Consider the following 17,885-nt stretch of genomic DNA (forward strand, 5'->3'; position numbering starts at 1 on the left):
ATCACCAAATTTGTTCTTGCTAGAGACACACAGCCCTAGGGAAACTTGAACTTGAATGAGTAGGTGTTTAAAGTTAAAGAATACCAGTAGCTGCTTAACCCACTTACTCCAGTGCCGTCATTTGTGGTAAGTAAACCACATTCAAGTTTGAGCCACTGGTGATACACACAGATGTCAACATGTTTAAGGAAACTAGTGAATGACTTTCAAAAATTAGGGACTATTGTTTGTTAATTATCAAGAGGTAAATAGAAGAATGATAAAAGGTTATATTTCTTTGCTTCCCCGTTCCCCCCCCCCCCGCCCCCTTTTCCAGATTCTTTAGCAGTAGCACTGGAAATGAAATTACATTTACTTTTAGTGGTTATGAAAGGTGTGTGTGACTTGGAGTATGTGTGGATGGGAGAGATTGAAACCACTTTCTAAAATAAAAACATTCATGGAAGGTGCTGTGAAACTTTCTTTTACATATATATGTGTGACTGAATATATCTAAACTAGTTTTCTCATTAACAAAGGGAGTCAAATGCCTAACAAAGACCAAAGTAGCTGCAGTGAGCAAAGCTCTAAAAACCATCTGTCTTCTCTCTTGTTCTCTCCCTTGTTATCAGTGTTATCACTTGTTATATTTATTTCACAATATCAATACTTACATAGAAGTATACTATTAATTTTAAAGTTTACTTGAATATACAAATATATTTTATTGTTTATAGCTTGAATTATAGGAATATTTGGCTTCTAATTGTAGAGATACAGCAGACATTCCTTAAATATCAAATGTGACTTAGAAAAGTCAATCATTATTTTTTAAAAAATTTAGTTATGGGGATTATCATTGGGCTGGAACAATAACACAGCGGGTAGGGCATTTGCCTTGCACGCAGCTGACCCTGCTGACCTGGGTTCGATTCCTTCCCCCCTCTCGGAGAGCCTGGCAAGCTACCGAGAGTATCTCGCCTGCGCAGCAAAGCCTGGCAGGTTACCAGTGACGTATTTGATATGCCAAACACAATAACAACAAGTCTCACAATGGAGATGTTACTGGGGTTGCTCAAGCAAATCGATGAACAACAGGAGGACAGTGCTACGGTGCAGTTATGGGGGATGGCAGGAGGGAAACATTGGTGATGGGAAATGGATGCTGGTGGGGGGATGGGTGTTGTATTATTATATGACTGAACCTCCATCATGAGTAGCTTTATAACTGTGTAACATGATGATTCAATTTTTAAAAATCTAATTTAAAAAAATAGGTACCTTAAAGCAAAACAAAAGAGTTCTACTTTGGGAAGGTTGTTTAAAGGAATATATTGCAAAGCAAGGAATAAAGATTTAGTAGCACAGAATTAAAGAGTTAAGAACACCTGGATTTGAGTTCTTGTCCTGAGACTCATTGACTTTTTGACCCAGTTCTGTTGAAGATTTCTTGCTTAACCTTAGATTTCTGGTTTAGTAAATGTGAGAAATAATTCATATTCTATCACAGGAATTCTGTGATATTATTTTATTATTGTTTTGCTAAAATGATGTCTAACCATTTATCTTGGGCTTTTTGTGAATCTGGATTTCTGCATACTGGGCTTGCTTTAAATTACATCCATTTAAAGCTTATATTCTTTTCTACTCTGAGTTATTGTTGTCTTCTGTAATGATATAATCTTTGCAAAGTAATTTCTTAACGATTTCAAGGGAATAAAGAGTTGTACATGTAGTTATATAGTGTGTGCCATCATTTTATGAGAAGCTAAAAGAGAAGAGCGACATCAGTTGTTAAGACCTGTACATTATTCATTTAACATCTGCTGTGGGTTCTCTTTTTTCCTATTAGGGGAATAAATTAAAACATAGTCAGTACTTTTTATGCTTTGTGTTGAGCATTCAACAGTCATTTATTCTATTATTAATATTGTTTTATTTCTGATTATTTGGCAGCCCCAGAAGTTATCAATGCCCATGACTATAGCCAGCAGTGTGACATTTGGAGCATAGGTGTCATCATGTACATTTTGTAAGTAGCTTGCTAGCTGTATACTTTAAAATAAAGTAATAGTCTTTCAGAGTAGAATTATATCAGTTCTGAATGAAAACTAAACAATATGATTTTATTAAAGTGATTGAAAAGAACACGGGGAAACCATTCTTACAGACCTCAACAGTTTTCAGGTACATCCATTAGTTTCTTAGCACTATACATTTATTCTGTTTTGCTTTGTGTTGATCTATAAATACTGCAATATGTTGTTTGATCAAAGTGCAGAACTTGCTCTGGTCATTTGTTATATACCACAAGCATCTTTGTATTTTCCCAAGAGATGATTTGTAGAGAGAGTAGAGGAAGTACTGGCACCTGACGGTAGAACTACCCTTCTTACCAGGGCATATATGAGAATGGATGCTTAATAGAGATATGGTCCAGGATCCAGGGAAGTACTGCTGCTCCTAATTCTCTTAAAGCTGCTGGAAACATTGGTCCTTCTTGCTCTTCTCTACCATGCATGTTCAAGGGTCAAAATCCTGTCCTGTTAATTTTTTTCTTTTGCAGTGTCCTCACATATTCTTTGATTTCTATTCACTGGTACCATTTCTCCTTCTGATTTCTCTTCTAGATGATTACAATGTATTTTTGACTGTTTTTCCTCCTTTAATCACTCTTCCTACTTTATTCTTCACATCACTATCTTTCTCCCTTGGAATGTGAAAGAATCTCAAAATAGCCTATAATAGCAAGTCTTTGATAATTGAAATTTTCTAATTTTTTCTTTTAACCACGAAGAGCAACTTTCCCAAACTTGGTTGGAGGTGTGTTCTCATGTACCTACCTGATACATGGCAGTTCTAGGTCACTCTTGTTTGTTTGGGTCACACCCAGCAGTGCTGGATCATGGTCAGGGAGTGCTCCCAGTGGTGCTCAGGGACCATGTGGTGCCAAATATTGAGCCTGGGACAATGCCAAGTATGCATTCCAGACTCTGAATGGTCTCCCTGGCCTGGTCACTCTTTATTACCCACACATTTCACCGTTGCATGCCTCTTAAATTTTGTTCACACAACTACTCCAGCCTCAGAGGTTCTTTTTAGCCCAATCATCAATGCCTTCTGTTTCCTACTCAACACCAGCAGATTTACTGTATTTGTGATGTTTACTTTGTCACACTATACAAGGAATTTAAAGCAATAGGGACCAGTGAGAGGTGCAGTAGGTAAGGCACTTGCTTTGCATGTAGCAGCACCACCTACGGTCACCAGAACAATGCCCAAAGTGATCACAGAGCACAGAGCCAGGAGAAAACCCTGAACACTGCTGAATGTGGCCCCCAAACAAAAGAGCTTAAAGCAACATACCAAAAAATGCATGTAAAACTGTTACATTGAAAATAAAATTAATAGCACACATGCTGCCCGAGCCCCTGTGCTGCTTGCGCCCATGTGGCCGAACACATGCGGTGCTTGAGCACATGTGTCACCCGCATGTCCCCTCTGGGGATGTGTACTTTCATGCTTTTATGTCTAATGCTGAATGAGTGTAGGGGCTCTCTCTGTCCTTGGAGAAGCCTGGTTCTCTCTTGAGCGCATTACTCTCCACTCTCTCTCGCTTTCTCTTTCTCCCCTCCTTCAAAACCCCCGAATAAAATCTGTTTTACCACAAAAATAAAAAAAGAAAATTAATAATAAAAATAAGAATATTTAACTTGGAATATTAGTACATTTATAAAATTGATAGAATTGTTCACTTCTCTGTGTTCTCATGGAACTTTTAAAAACGTTATTAAAATATGATAATGTGAATATCATAGGATGTATATTGTATCATTTTTCTTGAATCTAAATTTCATAGTGGGCAGAGAAATTATTCATCTTTGCATCTCTGGTATCCTGTAAAACAGTAGGCATGTAGTCAGTGCTCAAAATATGTTGCTTAAATTGAATTAAAGTGAATTTTCTAAGAGGTGTTTTGAAAAGTTAGTGACCATTGATCTGCCTCTTGGTGAATTTGAACATTTTTATGTTGATGCAACATTAATTTTATGGCCATATTGTAGATTTCACTGTGCACTACCTCTTCCAGATCGTTTCTAAATATTGACATCACAGTAGTTACATTTTCACAGTTCTGTGAAATGGAATACACAGGCAGTAGAAATTGGATGATATTATTGTAGCTTTAACTCAAATGGTCAACACACATCACTGCTTAGATTGTATAAAGTATAAACATAACCACAAAATTCTTGATCATTGTCTTGTGCTAATTAGAATCATATAAAAATCTGAGCTATGTCTTTAGTTAGAAATATAACTATTTTAAATTAGTACTTTATACTCTAACTTTCTAAATAACACGAGTCAACCATAACATATATAATCTAATATTACACAATTGAAATAATGTTTGCTGCCTTCTTAGATTGGATTGAGTGTGAAAGAAAGTGATCAGTTTTATAGTCACACATATATAAACATTTTTCCTCTTTTTATAAAAGATTATTTTAATTTTTATACTTCCAGAGCAAGACTGCATATTATCATCCTGGCATATATTTTACTTTTTCTTTACTTACCTAATCAATTCCTATTTATTAATCTGCCTGAACCCAGTAGCCTGATAAATAATTCTGTTCACCAAGGAGGCACATATATTGCCTTCTTGTTATTTCCTATTTATCAATTGTCCCTCAATCATTTCTGTTTAATCAAACAATGAAAACATACAATGCAAGGTGAAATTTACATAAATGGTCTTTATGGGTGACTTTCTTTTGTTGTTTTGATTCCTGTGAATACAACAGAAAAGAAATAGGAGGAAGTCTTTAAGAGGCATCTTTTCATATCTTGAATTCCCTTTTCTGAATGTGCAGAAAATTGCCGTCATAAAATTTCATATGCTGCTGATTGACCAACCATTAGATACATTTTTGTATAAGTAAAATTGTAAAGGACAGAAAAAAAAGTAGAATTTTTCAAACATAGCCCTCAAGCTATATTGCATGATAGTAATACAGCTTGCAATGCAGGAACATCTAAGAAATTGGTAAATGTGCATTGCACTGGCTGTTATAGACCCAATGAGCTGGGCCTTTGCTGGCCTACACTTGTAATAGATAGTAATTGTCCATAAGGCCATTTTTCTGGTTTTCTTTTCATTGTATTTTAAAACTAAGCAATAGCAAGGCAAGCAAGATAAGAGAGAAGAGGGGTCAGAATGAGCTAGGTAAATTATATTTAAATAATTTGCAGTACAATTTGGTAAATATTAATTTATAATTAATATTTAAATTTTAATAAGCTATTGATTAATGAAAAACATTATTGTCCTATTGGGTTTGATAAACTACTAGGAATAAAGCAATGTTTCTCCCTAGGAAAATCCTCATTATAATCATCATCAGGTAAAATATTTAACAAGACTAGACTTAATCAGTAAATACTTGTGGTAATTATTTTTAAGCTTTTAAATATCAGTAAAAAATTAACTATTAAGATACTTAGAGATCATTGTATGCCATAAATCAGCACTTAGGAAGTCTAATGGAATTATTTTATTCTTTTAGCAGTATAATACTAAGATTTAAAGACTAAACATATACTATTTGAGTCCATGTCCATTTTCTGTCTGGTTTCATTGTTTACAGGGTTATTGTCACATGTTGGGGTTGACCGTAATAAGGAAGGTTAGCACTTGTAGAACATGGATTCAACTTTTTTTTTGAGGGGGAACAATACCGAGAAGTTCTCAGAGTTTACTCCTGGCTCTGTGCTCAGGGATAAGTCCTGGAGGTGCTTGGGGATCATACGTGGTGCCAGGCATCAAACCAAAATTGGCTCTCTGCAAGGCAAGTGCCTTAACCCCTGTATTATCTTTCTGGCTCTACCAAGATGGATTCGATTTTTAAGCATATGTTTATGCTTTTGAACTGGATTATTTATTGGAGCACAGTTTTGCAGTGCTCTTTATGAACTATATAGTACAAAAATTTCTTTAAAAAGTGCTAAAGACATATAGTTCTTGTATTACAAAGTATGCAAATAGCTCATAGTTTTGTAGACTCACATGACTCATAATTTTACTGATGTTGAATGTTCTGTATGCTGAAATCCCACCTTTTCAGACAGAAGGATCAAATGAATCAGCATTGTCTGACTTTTCTTATCCAGACCATCTTTATTTTGTATGTCAGTTTTGAAGAGTTTTGAAGAGTTTAATGTGACTTTGGCTTTGACAGAGCTATTAGACTTTCTCAAAGTTAATTTTGGTTTATTTCATTATTATTAATCCTTGCATAACATTTTATCATGGATAAAAGATTTTTGTGCCTGAAGGTTTTACCTTTTCTTTGCTTACAACAATGTGTGATTTCTGTCTTATCTGCCACTACCACTATGCACTTCATCTCATACACTGCCTGTGTTTTAACCCCATTTAAGCATATTTCCTCAAATGGGACAGCCCTAGGCCATGGCAGATCAGGAGGTTTCACTGTATTCAAAACCTTCCATTGATCTTGCAAAAACCTGCTACTTCTGTGGAATCCTATTCCATCCAGAGAGGCACCCACCACTTCTCAGCCTTCAGTTAAATAGGAAGCGCCACTGCTTCTAAGTTACATGTAAATTTAATTATTTTTCTTAGCTTATAAAAATGTAAACAAGATGATTGCCTTTATTGTAGATTATCTGGAGAACCACCTTTTATGGCAGTCTCAGAGGAAAAGCTCTTTGAGTTAATAAAGAAGGGAGAACTGCATTTTGAAGAACCAATCTGGGACTCCATCAGTGAAAGTGGTAACTATAAATTAATTGGTTACTATCTATGTCTTATAATATAAAAAATTCATCCAATAATTTAAATTCTTTAACATCTGTGTATTCATAAAATATGCTTATAGTAATAAACCATTTACTTGTGGAAATCCATCCCTTATAATTGTTATGGTCAAAACATCCAACAAAAATTAAAAATATATAGTAAAAGTTGAAGAGAAAATTTTTAGATTTCTAGATTTATTTTTACTGTAGGCAAGTAAAAATTGGGTAATCAATGTAATAATACCTCAATTTAGGCTTTAAACTTTTAGCCAATCTTTTAGACATTACTGTTACTGTGTCTGGCATATAAATAATTGGCATCTTTTCTTCATGTCACAGACCTAATCCTGAATAATTTGGAAATATAATAATTGTAGCTAAAATAAATAAAATTTTCAAGATTTTCCCCTTTTTGCAGCTAAAAGTGTGTTGAAACAACTTATGAAAGTAGATCCTGCTCACAGAATTACAGCTAAGGAACTATTAGATAACCACTGGTTAACAGTAAGTCACAGTAGCGTTTCTTTTTTTCTTCCTTTCTGATAAGTTTTCATTGCTCATTTTGTTTTCCTCCTGGTTTTGTAGTTTATATGTCTTTTTTTCCTAAAATAGCCAAGCAGTTTTATCTTCTACAAGATAAAAGAATTATTATCTTGAGTTATTAATAAATTGGATATTTTCTAACTGTTGCAACATTACCAGAGTCGTTTAAGTATTTTATAGAGATCTAAATGAGGTTTAAAGTTTTGAGATTTCAAGGCTTTGCTTGAAAGCTTACTTCTAAGTCATGCAGTTATCAAGTCCAGTAGACTAGAGTTGAAAAATCTTCACTGGTAAAACTGTAAAATATTGAAGCAGTCTGTATAGTTTATTTATGTAAAGCACTGAAATCATAAAACACTCTTCTTTCAATTCTTGGGATATTTGAAAATCCATGAGGACACAAAAAAGTCAAGGACTCCTAACAATGGCGCATCAAATGCCCTTAATTTTACTAGTTAATGTAGTATCCCTGTATTTAGAACATTACCTTGTTAACTATGAAGCAGCTTATGCTTACTTCTCAATATTTATTCTCTTTCCTTTGAGAATGGAGATCCTGACTTTATTGAAAACACTGCTGTCTGATTTTTCTTTGATAGTTATCCCCTGTCTTTGCTAGTTATACTAGCACTCAATGAGATATAAGTGGAAGTGACTCCTAGATAATATCTTTAATTAAAGGAGGGTAATGGTATGAAGATATTACATTATATATTAATATTTACTTATATATTATTTTATTTAACTATACATATTTTAGGTATAGTTCGTAGGACTTTCTTATATCACAAGACATGAAAATAAGGGAGAAATAGGAGATGACTTTTAAATTAGGCTTTAGAAGCTAGTTGAATTGTGGTGCCATTTATAGAGGATATGGAAAATCATAGAAAAAACAAGAATTGTTTTCTGGAGGAAGGGTGGGGAATCAAAAGTTCCATATTAGACAGATATCAATTAGATCATTGAAGTTTTGAATCCGGGAACTAGAAAAGTCTGAACTGGTGATATTAACTTGAAAATCCCATATACATATAAAACCACTGGGCTGAAGATATAAATTAAGAAAAAGATACAGAAAGATAAAAGAAGAGGACCAGCACCCTGCCCCTAAATACTGAGATACTTTGAAGAAGAAAACCTAGTGACCGAGTTTCATGGAGGAGGAAAATTAGGAGAAGTACAGGGAAGTTAAATGAGAAAAAAAAAGTCAGAGATAGCCAGAGTGCTCAGCGTCCAGGTAAATGCTGCTAACAGGTCAAGATATGCAGGAGTTTTCCTGAGACATGCAGGCAGACAGATTTATGCTGGTCCTGATGGCCAGATATGTGCAATATCATACATTTATATTGATGTCACTCTTAATAAGCATTTAATTTATCTTTGAAAAATTTTGAATAATATTTTTCTTTAAGGACTAAAAATGACCTTTCCTCAAAAATGAGTTGTATCTGTTGTCTTCTGTGAATGTGCAGATCTCTCAAATGATGCTTTGCAATAAATATTTCTGGCTTAAAGTAATTGTGCAGTTGAGCTGGCAGTCAGATCATTGCAAGTACACTGAGTAGATCTGTAGCACTGTAAGATCAAAAAACTGCAAAACAGATGGTCTTCCTTAGAAATTCATCTCTTTTCTGCATTACACAACATTCGTGTTTGGCCATTTAATTATTTGTTTTCTAATTAGTACAACTTTATTTCTGGATTTGGTCATTTTTCCCATAAATGTCCAATTTTGAGCCTCTGTTACATTTGTCTCTATGTAGTCTTTGCCAAATAGATGAAGAAGTAAGATAGTGTGTACTGTGTTGGACTATCCTAAGAAGATGAGTGTATAAAGTTTAGAATACTGGAATTTTATAAACTTCTGAAAGGCAAAACTCTTTTATTCTTAACCACTTGAAGTCTTACTTTCTATGTACTCTGAAATAACCTAAAGAAAATGTGTTCGTTCTCTCAGTGCCTTGCTGCTTTATAGAGCTTATCTTTTGCAATACCTAACACAGAGAGACTTTTTCAAAGTGTTTTATTGGATAAAGAGTTGCTATATTTTAGCCCACGTATTGTGCATTTTGAAGCATGGTGCCCTATCTAAAAAGTATTCTGAGAAAATAACCATTGTTTCTCTATGTACATTTAAGTGAATGGAACTCAAATTTATATTGTTATCCTGATTTTAAAAGTTAAAGATTATATGTAAGGGGAAAGAGCCAAAAGATGACTTTCCTAGAAAGGAAGTTTTTGATGGTGACCCATTGTAAGGAGTCTACTTGTAATTCTTACATCTGTTTCTTAAATCTTATAGTTTCTTCCTTTTTGGCTTACTTACTATCAACAGTGGTTCAGAAATTTACTCCTTCTTATCAGATAATTAGTTTTCTCTTGACATCCCTTCAAGTCCCTTATAACAATTTACATCAAAATTTTCATTTTTAGGGGCCAGAAAGATAGTAAAGTAGGTAAGGTGCTTTTTTTGTACCTGACAGACCCACGTTCAATTCGCAGCACCCCCTGTATGGTCCCCTGAACACTTCCAGAAGTGATCCTTAATCATAGAACTAGAAGTAAGCTCTGAGTAGAGTTGGCTGTGGCCCAAAATTATGAACAACAGTTTCATTTTTTAACAAACTATCAGTTGTTAAAATTTATGTTCAATTATATTTAAAAATCATTGTTTAGGAAGCATATTTCTTCTATAGCTTGTCAAAAATTCTTTTCCAGATTTGGGCTCCATTAGTATTATTTACAAATTAGTTATTACTATTATTGTTGTTGTAATTTGGTGCTTTCCAAGTACCACTGTCCTATGCTAAGTTCATAGGTATGTATACATGTAAGTATATGAGATATACATACACATAGATAACGAAAAAGAAGTTACATAAGACACAACACTAGAGAAAATTGATAAATTATATAAGAAATTGCCAAATTTCTTGAAGCATAGAGGCAAGAAAATGTGAAGCAGAAAGTTCATTTGACTTGCAGACAAGGAATGAAACTTTAAGAAAAAGAAATATAATAGTCAAGGACATGAGTCTCAGGCTAATAGGATAGTGAAGATCAATCACGTGCTCCTTGAAATGAAGGAAATTGTTCTAGTGTATCAATTTTTTCTAGATGGTTTACTTACTTGAAATAGCAACAGTTATTTCAATGCCAATATTGATTTTACTAAGTATTTTTAAATGTTATTCCATAAAGTATATGGGGGTATACAGATGAATAGAATAGTCCCTCCCTTGAGTAATTTGCCTCAAATTACTTTGCAAAGGCATTTGTAATTAAATTGGAGTGTCTAATTTCAGAATAGTCCTCATATGCGAACAAGACTATTGTTCATTAATGTACAAATTGTTTTTCAGGTTTGTTCATTAGCTTTTGACACTTAACCTTAACATATACACTCTACAGAAGAGTATAAAAATGTCTTGTTGAATATTTTTTCACCCTAAACATTTTTATCTAAGTATATTAAAACTGTACCTTTATTTTATTATATTTATTATTAAATTCTAATAAATTATTTATGTGGATCTCTTGAGTCTCTACTTGATAAATATTCTTATATAAAAATTAGTCTAAGATACTTGGGCTGGAGCAATAGCACAGCAGGTAAGGCGTTTGCCTTGCATGCAGCCAACATGGCCGAGCCGAGTTCTATTCCTCCGCCCCTCTCGGAGAGCCCTGCAAGCTACTGAGAGTATCTCGCCCCCACTGTAAAGCCTGGCAAGCTACCCGTGACATATCCAATATGCCAAACACAGTAACAACAAAGTCTCACGATGGAGACGTTACTGGGCCCACTCGAGCAAATCAATAACAGCGGGAGGACAGTGACAGTGATATATTTAATGATTAGACAAATATTTATTCAATTATTTCTATGTACTCTGAAGGACACAGGATAAATCTTTCACAATTCTTGCCTAAAGCTTGCCTACTGTCTAATATAGGGTTTAAAACAAAAACCCAGGAGACAATGAGTTTATAATGTGTGTATATATATATGTGTGTATATATATGGTGGAGATTTAGTATTGATAGTAGTAGTCCTAGCAGTAGGTTTTTTGGAGGAAGAGTTAGGACACAGCTAGCAGTGCTAAGAGTTTACTCGTGGCTCTGGGATCACTCCTGTAAGTTCTCAGGGGACTATGTGGTGCTGGGGATCAAATGTCAGGGTTAGTCACATGCAAAGGAAATTCCTTAGTTCCTTGAGACTCCAAAGTAGTTTTTTAAAGAAAATATCTATTGTTCCTTTGAGGAGATTATAAAAACTACTTACAGAGTAGGTAATATGAGATTTTGAGAGATAGTAGGGGCTGAGGAATTTGCCTTGCAAATAGCTGGTCTGGGTTCAACCCCCAGCAGACCATATGGCTCCCTGAACCCAACCAGGAATGGTCTCTGAGCACCGAGCCAGGAATAAGCCCTGATTATGCTTGGTTATGCCACCTACCCACCCACCAGCAAAAGAAGAGGAAGGAAAGTAGGTAATAAGTGTCATTCAGCTCTAAGAATAGGTAAACGTAAAAATGAATGTTGGAGTCATGGTAAGAAGGTGACATTTAGATTAAAAGAACTTCACAAATGCATAAAAACAACAACAACAAAAACTATTCAGAGAATAGTTAGTTTTTACAGAACCATAGAAGACACGTGAGGAAGTAATCTTAGAGATTATCCTCTAAAACAGGTTAGAGTTATTGCTCTAGACCTTGACATAATAAGTAGTGAAAAATGAAAGGAGTTTTGACACGGTCTTGTTACTTCATTGTTTCTTTGATTCTGTTTTATTTCTATGTCAAAAACTGCCTAGTGAAAGGCCAGTTGGAGACCTTATTGAATTAGCACTGGGAATTAAACCTGGACTGACTTTAGAGATAAGCCTCGTGATACCAGAATTCAGAGCACAGTGTACCAAGTCTCTTCAAAGACAAAGGGAGAGTTTGACCTATTGTGCATAGTGAGTGAGACCGCTGCTTGGGCAAAAATAAAAATAGGACAAAACCAATCCAATTCCCTTTGCCTCTTTCCCTTTTCCTTAGAATGTTGGTTTCTGTTCCCACATAGGGATCTGGGGAAACGGACAATCAGAGCAATACTGAAACTCTTTAAAAAGCTAAGCAAATAGAGAGAGTTAACAAGTTTTACACATTAATTTCTTACCCGTAGGTCTCCACAGCCTAGAACTGGTAGAGTGTTTCCACTTTCAGGAGGGTCTTCGCTTGAGTTGTCTCTTCTAGAGGAGGCTAACAAAAGTAAAGCCTAGAACTGAGGCCCTTCTTTGGTGCCAAAGGGTTTCCCTGCTTCTCTGCCTTGAACTTTGAGGATTTAGGTCTGGGTATGGCCCCAGACCCATTCCCTGTTCTCCTGGGGAGACAGTGGTGCATGGGAAATATATTTACAGGTCAAGATTTCAAGTACCATTAAAAAATGAACAGTCTGAGAATTTTTTAAAAATTGAATTACGGTAATATACACATTTACAAAGTTATTCATGATTGAATTTCAGTCATATAATGTTCCAACACCCGTCATTCACCAGTGTACCTTTCCCACCACCACCAATCCAAGTTTCCCTCCCCCCACCTCTGCCTGCCACTATGGCAGACAATTTTCTTCTCTCTCCCTGCCCCCGAACCCCGCGCCCCTTTGGGGCCTTATGGTTTTCTTTTCTTTCTTTATTTTTTTTAATAATATAGTTTCAGTTCCTCCGTCCCTCTTGGAGAGCCTAGCAAGCTACCGAGAGTATCCCGCCCACACGGAAGAGCCTGGCAAGCTCCCTGTGGCATATTCGATATGCCAAAAACAGTAACAAGTCTCACAATGGATACGGCACTGATGCCTGCTTGAGCAAATTGATGAACAACAGAGGACAATGCTACAGTGCAGTGTAGGAGTACTGCTATTTGTTCAGCCATTCAGCCATTGATTCAGCTGATTGAATTGGGCATGAACTCCACATCACTTTTTTTTAGTAGAAATATAAAATGCAGTTATATAGTATATATAATTAGTATATGGATTTTCTATTTTAAAGTTGTTGAAAGATTTAATCTTAAAAGTTTTCATCACAAGTTGAAAAACACTTGAAACTCCGAGTGGTGATGGATGTTAATTTTCATTATTATTTCACAATAAATAATATAGGTTCGATTCCTGCATCCCTCTTGGAGTGGCAGGCAGAGGGCGGGAGGGAAACTTGGACTGGTGGTGATGGGAAAAGTACACTGGTGAATGACGGGTGTTGGTACATTATATGACTGAAATTCAATCATGAATAACTTTGTAAATGTGTATATTACCGTAATTCAATTTTTAAAAAATTCATTTTTTAATACGATACGATCACGGCCATTAATAGGGCTGGAATGACTTAATAGGGCCATTTAATAGGGCTGGGCAGCAGGGCGTTTGCCTTGCATGCAGCCAACATGGCCGACCCGAGTTCGATTCCTCCGCCCCTCTCGGAGAGCCCGGCAAGCTACCGAGAGTATCTCACCCACACGGCAGAGCCTGGCAAGCTCCCCGTGACGTATTCGATATGCCAGACACAGTAACAACGAAGTCTCCAATGGAGACGTTACTGGGCCTGCTCGAGAAAATTGATGAACAACGGGAGGACAGTGACAGTGACAGTCATTTTTTAATGGTACTTGAAATCTTGACATGTAAATATATTTCCTGCCCCCACACCTGGCTGTCCTCACCGGGGCCCCTTGGAGGGGAGCGGGTTGAGCTTTCCTCCCCGCCCCGACCAGGGCTCCGGCAGCCGAAGACCTCCAGAACCAGCCACCACCATACTGAGACCACTCTCCACACACATGAAGGTACTGGCAGAGGAACAAAGGCATGAGGGTCCCGGGCCTGAGATCTCCAAGCCTACTCAAATCGGGGCTGAGCATCCTCTACCCAGATCCTCCAAATTCCAGTAGGCAGGGGTCACACCCACCAACTGGCCCCCTGGTGCCGTATAATCCCATCAACGGCCAAGACCCAGAGACTATAAAACCCAACTCCCAGAAGCGACATCTTATTATCTCATTCTTACTTTGGACAAACCTGGCAGGCTACCGAATGTAACCTGCCCACATGGCGGAGTCTGGCAAACTCCCCGTGGCGTACCCAATATGCCAAATACCAGTAACAATGATGGGTCTCATTCTCCTAACCCTGAAAGAGTCTTGAATATGGCACTTTTTAAAAAAATCTCAGGGCTAGGACGAAGGAGACAATACTGGGGCCTGCTCGAGGCAATCGATGAATAATAGGCTGGTCGTGATCATGATTACAATAAATACTTATAGTAAATAATTTTGTTGTACACCTGAAACTAATATATCAATTATACCTAAATATAAACAACAAAAATTCTTCAACTTGTGGGAAAGAGCTAAAGTGACAATTAATTGTAGTACAAAATACTAATTTCCCTAAGCAGACAAATGTAAGCAAAAATCCCATGGAAGAAATAGAATGAAAGTTTGTCCCCTCTGAAAATAAAGACCCAGTATTCAATAAAACTTTATTTAACTTTACATATTTTGCATAACCATTACATATTTTGAGAAATCTATGATTTTTTATTGTGATAACTTAAATTCACACAAGTATATAAACCAAATCCCACATGTTGGTTATGCCATGTAGTATTTTTTGAAATATGTCAAATTGTGTATTTCTATGCTTAAAGCTTACTAGTGCCCTTTCCCTTGTCCAGGACAAAAAGATTCAAAGAAAAAGAAATTTGTAGTTTTAAAATCTCCCACAAAGAACACACCAGGCCCAGGTGATCTTTATAGATTATTTATACCATTTTTTCCCCTAAAATTTATAACTCTCTTCCACACTCCAAAAATAGAATTTTTTCTAATTTATTGAATATATTATAACTACATATTAAAAAAGGCAAAACTAGACCAATGATAACCAAATTTATAAAAAAGGAAACCAATCTATTTCATGTAAAAAACTCTAAGTATTAGTGAACTGGACCCAGTTATGTATATAAGAAGATAATGCCATATAATCGAATTATATTTTTCCTATAAATAAAATGATTGTTTTTAAATTTCAGGAAATCTAAAAATCTATTCCCACATTAATATATAGGGAAGAAAAGGCATATAATAGTTTTTTAAAATGTAATAAAACTCAACCTACATTCATAACTATAAATAGATAAAAAATTTTTAATTTTTTAATGGAACACCGTGAGATACAATTACAGACTTACACACTTTTGTGATTACGTTTCAGTCATATAATGGTCGAGTACCCATAATCTGATAAAAGATTAAAGCAGATATTTTAAATAAGAAATGAGACACAGTTTTCTTTTTTGTAGCTATCTTATTTCACTTTATTATTTTTCCATTTTACTTAAACACCGTGGTTTACAAAGTTGTTCATGATGCATTTGTTACAGGCATTCAGTATCCCAACCCCAATCCCATTACCTGTGACCTTCCTTCCACCATTGTCCCCATTCGCACACACACCCCTCAAGCCTGCCCCTATAGTAGGCCCCAAACAATTTATTTTACATTGCTTGTTATTACTAAGTGGCTAATGGAATTATCAAAAAAAAAGTACTTTAGTAAAAAAAATTTTGAAAATTGTTACACCTCAGCATGAAAATTGTGCCATGAAAATTGTAAAAGAAAAAAATTATTATTTACTGTAATATAAACAAGTCATAATACAATTACTTGTAGTAATAGGAAATTGAAGGAAGGTACCTGAGTTTATAGTTGATATACATCCATTATAGAAATATAGAAAACGAATATATTCTTTATAGCAAGGTGCATAATGTGTGTCACTTATATCAATAAAGCTGAGAAGAAGATTAATATACAAAGGTCAGTTGCATTTCTACTCACTAGCGATCAACAATAGAAAATGTTATATAAACAATTATATCATATAAAATAGTATCCAAGAAAAAAATGTCTTAGAATTAACTGATTCAAAATTAATTAATTTATAATTAATTATGGACTGGAGTGATAGCACAGTGGGTAGGGCATTTGCCTTGCAAGCGGCCATATGGCCGACCCTAGTTCGATTCCTCCACCCCTCTCGGAGAGCCCGGCAAGCTATCAAGGGTATCTCGCCCGCACGGCAAAGCCTGGCAAGCTACCCGTGACGTATTCGATATGCCAAACACAGTAACAGTTGTCACAATGGAGACATTACTGGGCCCACTCGAGCAAATCGATGAACAACGGGAGCACAGTGACAGTGACAGTGATAATAAATTATATTACAAATCTGCAATAGATTTGTAAGATATGAAGACAGTTATGAAATTTCAATGGAAATCTTTGAAGATGATTAAAGTAAATGTACACACATATCGCAAACATGAACAGTAGACATAAAAATGTATTTCTCTAGGGGCAGAGCAAGAGTACAGTGGGTAGAAAGCTTTCCTTGCATGCAGTGGTCTAGGTTCGATCCCAGCATCCCATATCATCCCCCGAGCTTGCACTTCCGAGTGCAGAGCCAGGAGTATTGCTGAGCCAAAAAAAAAGACCTCTCCATATTGACATCCACATCCTATGTAATATGTAGTATCAGTGAAAATTCCAAAAGCTTTCCTGACCCTAAAAGTTATAAGGAAGCATAGCACTGTAGCACTATCTTCCCGTTTGTTCATCAATTTGCTAGAGCGGGCACCAGTAACATGTCCATTGTGAAACTTGTTGTTACTATTTTTGGCATATCGAATTCACCACGGGGAGCTTGCTAGGCTCTGCTATGTGGGCAGGATACTCTCGGTAGCTTGCTGGGCTCTCCAAGAGGAATGGAGGAATCAAACCCAGGCCAGCCACATGTAAGGCAAACACCCTACTCGCTGTGCTATCGCTCCAGTATAAAAAATAACCAAGGCATCTCTCAATGTTTTGCTCTACCAGACATTAAGACATATGACCCTGTTTTAATTCACACTGTGTTAATGGTGTAGTAAAGAAAATTGACCAATAGATAAATAGGAACTTTTCTAATGTTAGTATTATGGCATATTAGTGAGAAATGGAGAGGGGCTATCCAGTAAATGGACCTGAAATAAATTAGAATAACTGCTATTGTATTGCTGTCAAAAAACAACCACTACAAATGAATCAAGGACTTATATATTAAAAACTGAAACTTTTAGTAGAAAATGTACATCAGTATCTTTTAGAGTGGACTGGAGCGATAGCACAGCAGGTAGGGCGTTTGCCTTGCATGCGGCCAACCCGGCTGACCCGGGTTCAATTCCTCTGCCCCTCTTGGAGAGCCTAGAAAGCTACCAAGATTATATTGCCTGCATGGCAAAGCCTGGCAAGCTCCCCGTGGTGTATTCGATATGCCAAACACGTCTCGCAATGGAGACGTTACTGGGCCCGCTCTAGCAAATCGATGAACAACAGGACAGTGCTTACAGTGCTTATCTTTTGGAGTGTGTAAAAAGTGCTTGATTAGCAAGACATCAAAGGCATTACGGTGAAAGGGTCAGGCATTTCACAAAAGAGGATTTACCT

At 36.1% G+C, this 17,885-nt stretch overlaps 1 protein-coding gene across 1 annotated transcript in view; it reads left to right on the forward strand.

The window, feature by feature from the left end:
- STK33 (serine/threonine kinase 33) overlaps positions 1 to 17,885 on the forward strand; it is a 203,352-nt gene that overhangs the window by 182,666 nt on the left and 2,801 nt on the right. Inside the window, exons 9-11 of the mRNA XM_056116336.1 lie at positions 1,936 to 2,011; positions 6,671 to 6,783; positions 7,226 to 7,311. Of these exons, the coding sequence (XP_055972311.1) occupies positions 1,936 to 2,011; positions 6,671 to 6,783; positions 7,226 to 7,311 (275 nt within the window). The remainder of the gene's footprint in view (positions 1 to 1,935; positions 2,012 to 6,670; positions 6,784 to 7,225; positions 7,312 to 17,885) is intronic.

This window comes from Sorex fumeus, unplaced genomic scaffold, assembly GCF_029834395.1.
Source record: "Sorex fumeus unplaced genomic scaffold, SorFum_2.1 ptg000030l, whole genome shotgun sequence".
Lineage (NCBI taxonomy): Eukaryota > Metazoa > Chordata > Mammalia > Eulipotyphla > Soricidae > Sorex > Sorex fumeus.